Here is an 8,964-nt window from a genome sequence, read left to right as displayed (position 1 = left end):
CTGCACTGGCCATCTGATAGCCATTAAGGAGAAAACTGTTAGTCATGGCACCTCTGTTGTAGGTCTTGCTGACTTTGCACCTCATTTCTCTTAGTAGTTCACCCTCAGGCCTCTGCCTCTGTCCTGTTTGCTTTATATTATGCCCTTTCTCACTCTCTCTTAATCTCCTGTTAACTTACTCTGGCCCAACTTTGTCCAAAAAGTGAATTAATATAATAAATGTTTCAACCTTTCTGTGTAAGTAGAGGGGCCTTCAAGTGTTCAGCCGTTTGGTACGGCTGATGTAAAGCTCCCTTAGGGCACACAGTGCTTGATATGCTGCTGTAAAAGCAGGATCTGCACAGCTTGCTGTTCTGAACTCAGTCACTGGACATGACCTTGAACAGCCACATAGAGTGCAGAACAAGTACTGCTTGCATAGAGAGCCCCTGTGTGTACACACACTCGCGCTGTGCCAAAATAAGTTCCCTTATATGTCCCCACCTGGCAAACTTCTGCCTCACTTCAAGGTAGATATAAAGAACCTTATTAACACGCTGTTAAACTAGAATTCACACCCTCTGCTGTAGGTTTTAACACATAAACACTTTTTGTGGGGGGTTTGTGGCGTGGACATTTGTGAGGTTTTGCCTTTTTTTGTAGACTGGTTTCATCATGAGAAGTTTATGAAACTATTTTCTTGTTTCAAAAAAATAAAAACAACAGCAGAAGAACTTCTCATTAAAAAGGAATATCATTCATTCATTCATTCATTATCTGTAACCTTTATCCAGGTCAGGGTCGCAATGGGTCCAGAGCCTACCTGGAATTATTGGGTGCAGGAATACACCCTGGAAGGGGCGCCAGTCCTTCACAGAGTGTTTTTGGACTGTGGGAGGAAACCGGAGCACCCGGAGGAAACCCATGCAGATACAGGGAGAACACACCACACTTTTTTTAATATGTTGGTAGAGAGTTTAAAAATGCACAGGACACCAGGACATGACACTTTTTCTTGTAGGCAAAATGTTATAGAGGGGAACACTTTAGTTTAGGGTTCAGTTAAGACCAAATTTTAAAAGCTCGCCAAGTGACACTGGGCAATAGACAACGCTGACCCGTCTATGTGGTAAACTGTGGTGTGAATTAGTCTCTAGTAGAATGTAGTACACTGAAAGATGATTAGATTAGGAAAGCCTACCTTTTTAGTCAAAGCTAGTGCTGCATACGCTGACTGCACCTGGCCGTTGTAGGTGGGTAATTGGGTTAGGTTGATTGCAACAGAGAGTAAATGACTTGCTGTTCTGTAATAGTAATCTATTCTGCATTTCTAGATGGATCTGTGTTACTGCCTCAGAAAGAAGGAAGATAATGTGTGTGTGTGTGTGTGTGTAAAAAGAGCAGTGTACGGTCTCCAGATTTTTTTTTTATTTTTTTTGCTGCAGTAGTGAATAGAACTCATTGTGTGTGTATATAATCAGCCCTTCACTGGACAGTTTCCTTCCCTAATAGACCTCCCCATCTCCCAGTCTGAGCACAGACAGCGAGCAGACATTCACATCTAAAAATCGGTGCAGCTCAGTAAAGCACAAACCGCCTGCATACACAGGTTGCAAGGAAGTAGTTTTTCATGTTTCGTTTTTGGAGCAGAAAGAGGAATCTGCCATCATGCCACACCGAGGCTTACTGCAGCCTGTATGTTTGTATGATTGTTTTACGTGCGTGTGTATGTCTCCCATCTGGGCAGGTCCTAGTTACCCAGGCTTCGTATTTCGTTGCAACATTCAATACGCTTCACCTGCCACTATGATAGAGACAACGCAAGCAGCTGCTGCTCTCTGCACTGTCATAACCAGGTGCAAAATGAACAAACCCAGGGCTCTGCTCGTGCTGCAGAAGCTAGTCATAAACACAGTATTGTATTTAGTTTTAGACACAATACGTGTTTTAAGGGAATGTTAAACATGGCTATGTGGCACATTAGAGGATGTAACAGTCATATCTACTCTTCATTAGGGGTGACGTATCCATTTTCTTTTGCGATACATTACCAACACAGTGGTGCCATATATCAGTATTTTTATTGAAACGTGCAGCTGCTCAAACAGATCCCCCACCTCCATTTTGATCTCCATCACATCATCATGACCCCCATGTTGAGGAGTTTAGTGTACACCTGTGGTGAAGAAAAAGACACTCGGGCACCATCCTCTTTCAAGTCAAACGTCTGGGCTCACTTCAGCTTTCACAATAATGAAGGCACAAACTAAAAAAAGACTGAGACTGGCGGGAGCTGTGTTGTTAAAGTGAAGTTCAAGACAACTGAAGAAACACCTGCTTTCTGGCAGTTTGTGGCTATATTACATAGGAATGATGACCCACTTAAACATAGACAAGTTGCAGTCAGGGTGTGAGTGTTAGCAGCATGAAGCTAAGCTACACATTTTCTTGTACGTTACACAGATATCGTCATCTATCATTCAGGAATGTCTTGCAAAATATTGAGTATCATGAATGGGTTTTCCAACACGGGTTTGTGCAAAAAGCCTTGACCCCCGGAGAGTTCTTTATTGGGAATTGTAGGATAGAAACGCATTTACAGAATCGCAGTATTGTTTTATTGTCATTATCGTGGGCAACACATTGTGAATCCCACATCTGCTCTTCAGGTGATATATCCAATGCCCATGTCTTGGCTCAAGATTATCATTATTATGTTGTTGCTTCACTTTAATGCTTTCTCACACTCCCTGCTCCTTTATCTCGTCCCATCTGTTGTTCTCAAATAACATTCATGACATTCCCTCATGGTGATGCTGAGTTCACGTTGGTGATTTGACCTCGTGTGTCGGGAGATGTGAACTGAACCGAACGCTTCTGTATCAGAGGCACGAGTGTGGTATCGTCCTGGCTGTGGTCAGTGCACACTGGGCGCTCTGTTGGTGTTACACGCTTCACTGCTGGTCCATTTGCCATTGCTCTGAGCTGAGAGAGAGTGCTGCAAGCCGCAGCAGCTGGAATGTTCTGAATGTGGCTGGCCAACAAGCAGGCTCTTGATATAGTTTGGCGCCCACACACCCTCACACAAACTCGCTCACATACATTCACACTCGCAACCGTTTACTCTTCACAGTCTTTTCTGCTGTCCTTCTGATGCTCGTGTTCAACCGAGCGACTCTCTGCTGTTGTGAGGCGTCTGATTGAGCTGAAGGTTTTGCGGGGAGGAGCTGAATTAATAAGAATCTTTTAGTTCAGCTTTGGATGTTCAGAACATAAAATGTGTGTTTAACGTAAGTCATTTTGGGTGATCTGCTTCGACTTGTAGACATTCAAAAGACAAGTTCCAGCCCTTAAAGCAGAACTGGTGTAATCAGTGGTGTACATCCTGCCATGTTTATAGCTAGCATTACAAAGGCCAACTGTGTCTTTCCTGCCTGTGTGCAGGGCAGTGGTTCTGGCTACTGTAATTTCACAGTGGAAGATCTTCTCTCACATACATTTGTGCCCAAATGCTGACCAGTGCCTCTTGGACTGATGCTTTTGTGAATAAAAGAGCAGAAAGTTATAAAATATTCTGCCTCTCTGTGCTCGGTTTATCACCTCAAAAAGTACAGAGAGAATATATATGTTATTTTTTCTCTCTGTCTGTGCTTTTCTTTATTTAAAGGCTGTTTTTTCAGTTTCCTGAAGTTCCTCTGTCTTTACAAATGATGTCATTCAAAGCTGGGTCTGTGCAACATAAGGTTCCTTCCGTAATGGTGCAATAAATCAACAGACGTCTTGTTGCCTCTGACTTATTTATTTATTTTTTATTGTTTTCAACACGCATGAAAACACAATCACAAAAGGACCCACTGTTGAGGAAAGTGACAAGTAAAAATCAACATAACTATATTAATAACCTAAAAACAATCAGTACGTTTGTAAACAATGAACCAAAAACAAAAACGAGGAAAAGGAGGGGAAAAAAGTGTAGGGGTGGTGTTTGGGTTGTGGTATGATCTTGATTAACATCTGATAGCCCTAAGTGGTTTGACGTCTTAGTCTGGAGCAGTAAGATTAGGCAAGATATTTAATTATGTTACCCTTGAACTTATTCAGTGCATCCAACGACAATGAGCTGGGGTGTGTGTGGATAATTTCCAGTTTAATATTTTAAGGCATCTGGCTAAAAGGGTCAGGAATGCCACAAAATTAAAATGATGATTTCCAATTGGTTCCAGAACTGTGATGGTGCCAAACGGTGCCACCTCTGACGTTTCTAACTGTATCACAGACTGTCAGATTAACATATCACATGAACATTAGAGCGTTCTGTAAATTATCTGCGGACAAGCGTTTTTCCTCACAATTTGAAACCGCCGGTTGCTAATTAACATGATGTTGTTGTTTACAGCAGTGTATTTTGGTTTGCATACGTGCTCTTTTCCCAGCACAGTACATTTATTTTCCGTGTTTTCTTTCAGCCTTTCTTCAGATTGCTGAACCTGCGGAAGCTGGGCCTGAGTGACAATGAAATCCAGAGACTTCCCCCTGAAGTGGCCAACTTCATGCAGCTGGTGGAGCTGGACATCTCCAGAAATGGTACACACATGCACACCAACACAGACACACACCTTTAACACCTCCGCATATGTTGTTTTATTCATTCATTCATTCATTATCTGTAACCGCTTATCCAATTCAGGGTCGCGGTGGGTCCAGAGCCTACCTGGAATCATTGGGCGCAAGGCGGGGGATACATCCTGGAGTGGGCGCCAGTCCTTCACAGGGCAACACAGACACACACACATATTCACTCACACACTCACACCTACGCACACTTTGGAGTCACCAATCCACCTACCGTGTGTTTTTGGGCCGTGGGAGGAAACCGGAGCACCCGGAGGAAACCCACGCAGACACAGGGAGAACACACCACACTCCTCACACACAGTCACCCAGAGGAAACCCACGCAGACACAGGGAGAACACACCACACACCTCACAGACAGTCACCCGGAGCAGGAATCGAACCATGTTGTTTTATGTTATGTTTATATTTCTTTGCCTTTTCTTGGTTATATCTCACTCATGTGTTTTACATGTGTGTAACGCACTCCTGCTACTGCACTTTCTTCCAGAGCTGTTTAAATTAGGTGTAAAGGTGAAAGATTCAATGTAATGTTTCCATCAACTCAACGCTACCAGTGCAGAAGATACACCCATAGGTTTTTACTTGCCCATAGTCTTGTAACTCCAACTAGGCATATTAGATTGATCTGCAAACTGTGTACACATGTTGTTCATGACAACAAAACGTCATGCCTACAATAGTAACTTTTAAGAGGAAGAATATATATGCTTTAATGTAAGTCAATATGATGAATTTATTTCTAAATTATTCCTGAAGATTCTGTTCATGATGTACACGATGTAAAGATCAGCTGGCTAACTTTGTATAAAAATACTGCAAAGGGTTTTCATTGACATGGTATTCTTAGCGTTGACTCTAAATTTAAACCTTCATTTCAGAATTGGACTCTCACCGTTTCTTGCCTCAGTACAATCTGTGCGAACCCAACAGCTAAAACTCTGGATTTAGAAGCAGCGGTATTAGATTCTGCTTCTCTGCACATTCGTGAAGCACATGGTGGGGAAACGAGTTGACATTGGTGTGCCTTTGTTTTGCTTAGTGGCTACTGCAGCCCAGAGTGGAAGATACATTATCAATGCGTGTTGTCTCACAGATAAAGTCCACTCATTTATTTTATGACCTTCAATCACGCACTATCTTGGTTCTTCTAATTAATCACACATTATCTGAAACTCTCCTGTTTATGCTGGATACCAGTGTTATACTTAAGAAGTGGTGACTGAAGTGAATAAACACTACAGTGTATATCACATATGTCCTTTATAACATTTCAGTATCTAAATTCAGTTAATGTATCAGTAAACGTGTATGTTATTAAATTATATGCATTTTTTAATGTCAGATCCAGTACTAATGAATCTGAAACACACTTACTGGCATTAAAAGATTATCACAGACATTCGTTTACTAAGCTTTGCTTCATTTCTGATCATATGTGATTAATCAAGGGCTGCACAGTGGAGCAGCAGGTACTGTTGCAGTCACACAGCTCCAGGGACCTGGAGGTTATGCGTTCGATTCCCGCTCCGTGTGACTGTCTGTGAGGAGTGTGGTGTGTTCTCCCTGTGTCTGCGTGGGCTTCCTCCGGGTGACTATCTGTGAGGAGTGTGGTGTGTTCTCCCTGTGTCTGCGTGGGTTTCCTCCGGGTGACTGTCTGTGAGGAGTGTGGTGTGTTCTCCCTGTGTCTGCGTGGGCTTCCTCCGGGTGACTATCTGTGAGGAGTGTGGTGTGTTCTCCCTGTGTCTGCGTGGGTTTCCTCCGGGTGACTGTCTGTGAGGAGAGTGGTGTGTTCTCCCTGTGTCTGCGTGGGTTTCCTCCGGGTGACTGTCTGTGAGGGTTTCCTCCGGGTGACTGTCTGTGAGGAGTGTGGTGTGTTCTCCCCGTGTTGGCGTGGGTTTCCTCCGGGTGCTCTGGTTTCCTCCCACAGTCCAAAAACACACGTTGTTAGGTGGATTGGCGACTCAAAAGTGACCGTAGGTGTGAATGTGAGAGTGTGTGTGTTGCCCTGTGAAGGACTGGCGCCCCCTCCAGGGTGTATTCTTGCCTTGCGCCCAATGATTTCAGGTAGGCTCTGGACCCATTGTGACCCTGAATTTGATGAGCGGTTACAGATAATGGATGGATGTGATTAATCACATGATGACTACACTGTAGTGTCTTGTTACCACGTGATAATACCCATATTCTTGGATTTCAAAGTCATTTATGCTTTTAACCACAGTCACTTTAATTTTGTGATTTAAATGAATGCACCGGTGGGAAGTATTGTAGAGGAATTGGTATGGGTAGAGAAAAACAATAAATTTAAATGATACTCAACACTTGAAATGTGTTTCTGGCTAGAAACATCACCCAAATATGATGATGATGACAGATCCCAAAGTCTAGTTTCTTCTTTGATTAATTATACTGATCCCAGTTAATAGTCAGGAATTGCAGTTGTGGTTTTACTCAAAGCAATTAATGTAATTTAATTTTCTTATGGAGCGCTTCATCCTACATCTGCTAGCCATTAAAGAGCACCTTAGCCATGACATACTTTGTGTAGGTCTTGCTGACATGGCATTCTGTTATTTCTCTCTCTCTCCCTGTGTCAGACATTCCTGAAATCCCAGACAGCATTAAGTTCTGCAAAGCGCTGGAGATTGCAGACTTCAGTGGAAACCCCCTCTCCAGGTTAGTGAGTTGGTTGGACCCCAGATTCCACCGTACTGCAGGGTCAACACAGATGTCACACACATTGAATGGTGGGGGAAGGGATGGCGGGAAAAGATACGAAACCAGTTCTATGTAAGAAAAGTCAGGCAACTCTGTGTGGAAAAGTGAATCAGGATTAAACTATTTTCCTGAAAAAATATTTAAAGGTTGTTTTTTTTTTTATATATAAACCATGATTAAATCTCTCCTTTAAACACAACACGAATGAGTGTGGGCTGTCATCTTAATATTCCACATGGAGGAGAAGAAACTCTGCTTTGGACAACATGTATCTGCTTGTTTCAATTAGAAGTGAAAGTGGATTAACATGAATTTGCACCTTGATATTTGTTAATGTCAGCAATAACTGCAACCTCAGATTTTACCCTCAGTGTGTGCTGCAGTTTCATGTTATTTCCTGTACATTGCTGGCGGAAATACAGAAATTTGATGTCAGTTTTTGTATATAGATACTTCAGAGCTTATTGAGTATGATTTATGATATGTCATATTAAGTGAAATGTATCTCCCCTTGCTCTTTTTCTCTATTTCAGATTACCTGATGGCTTTACGCAGCTTAGAGCACTAGCCCACCTTGCACTCAATGATGTGTCACTACAGTCACTACCCAATGACATAGGAAAGTGAGTGCACACATGCACACATCCCTTAGTATATTTAAATGAGTTGTGTAGTGTCAACACACTAATAAGCATTAAGGGATGGCTGTCATCATTGCGACTCTCTCTCTCTCACACACACACACACACACACACACACACACACACACACACACACATTCAAGCTCTGGTTTTGGCTCCTTGTTGTGTCCATACAGATGGTGGAGCCCCTCATTCTTCCAGACCAACTGCCACATCAAAAGCCCACCATCTGACTATCAAGCTTTTATTTCCATTTCTCTTGCTCTAAATGTCCACTGTTCTTCACTCTAGCTTGGCTAACCTGGTCACTCTGGAGCTGAGGGAGAATCTACTGAAGTCTTTACCCACGTAAGTTGTCACAAAACTGGGGTTGGCGTTTGAAGTATTCTATCTGTACGTGTGCACGTTTTAATTTTTGTTTCCTCTGTGGTCCTCTCCAGCTCTTTGTCTTTCCTGGTTAAACTGGAACAGCTTGATTTGGGCAGCAACCAACTGGAAGTCTTGGTAAGGACTAGCAGCACACACCTCACACAATCTCCATACACTACTTTATTTCCTCCCTATGAGTTCAGTTTTTTTTTCTCTCTTTGCGTTCCTCTTAAATCTCTTTTCACGCCGTCATGGCAACGCCCAGTAGTTGTCTCGGTGGAGCTGTGTAAACAATACGAGATCACACAAAGGCGTCGCCCAGGCAATGCTAATGATGTAACAGCAAACCGCTACCCACAATTCCCTTCTGCATACAACATCTATCTCAATCACACCTAACAGCTCTGTGGATGTTGATCTAATGCCCTGCCTGAGAAAAGCGTAAAACACGATAACGCTAATGAAGGGCCACATTCGTAGGGCTACATAACACCTAAATAAGGCTTAAGTGATGGCTGACATAAAGCTTCGTTTAATGCCATTGTTCTAAAAAGCCTGTTTATGTTGATGTCATTACACTTGGAGAAATTTGACTAAATCTGTTGCATGTTGCAATAAATG

At 42.7% G+C, this 8,964-nt stretch overlaps 1 protein-coding gene across 4 annotated transcripts in view; it reads left to right on the top strand.

Moving 5' to 3' along the window:
- scrib (scribble planar cell polarity protein) overlaps positions 1-8,964 on the top strand; it is an 85,243-nt gene that overhangs the window by 35,519 nt on the left and 40,760 nt on the right. For all 4 annotated transcript variants that reach the window (XM_066680186.1, XM_066680185.1, XM_066680184.1 and 1 more), the window contains exons 2-6: positions 4,446-4,563; positions 7,213-7,291; positions 7,867-7,956; positions 8,266-8,322; positions 8,415-8,478. In XM_066680186.1, the coding sequence (XP_066536283.1) occupies positions 4,446-4,563; positions 7,213-7,291; positions 7,867-7,956; positions 8,266-8,322; positions 8,415-8,478 (408 nt within the window). The remainder of the gene's footprint in view (positions 1-4,445; positions 4,564-7,212; positions 7,292-7,866; positions 7,957-8,265; positions 8,323-8,414; positions 8,479-8,964) is intronic.

This window comes from Hoplias malabaricus, chromosome 9 (genome assembly GCF_029633855.1).
Source record: "Hoplias malabaricus isolate fHopMal1 chromosome 9, fHopMal1.hap1, whole genome shotgun sequence".
Classification (NCBI taxonomy): Eukaryota; Metazoa; Chordata; class Actinopteri; order Characiformes; family Erythrinidae; genus Hoplias; species Hoplias malabaricus.
Note: the sequence above shows the minus strand (reverse complement) of the source record. Positions and strands in the feature narration are given on the sequence as shown.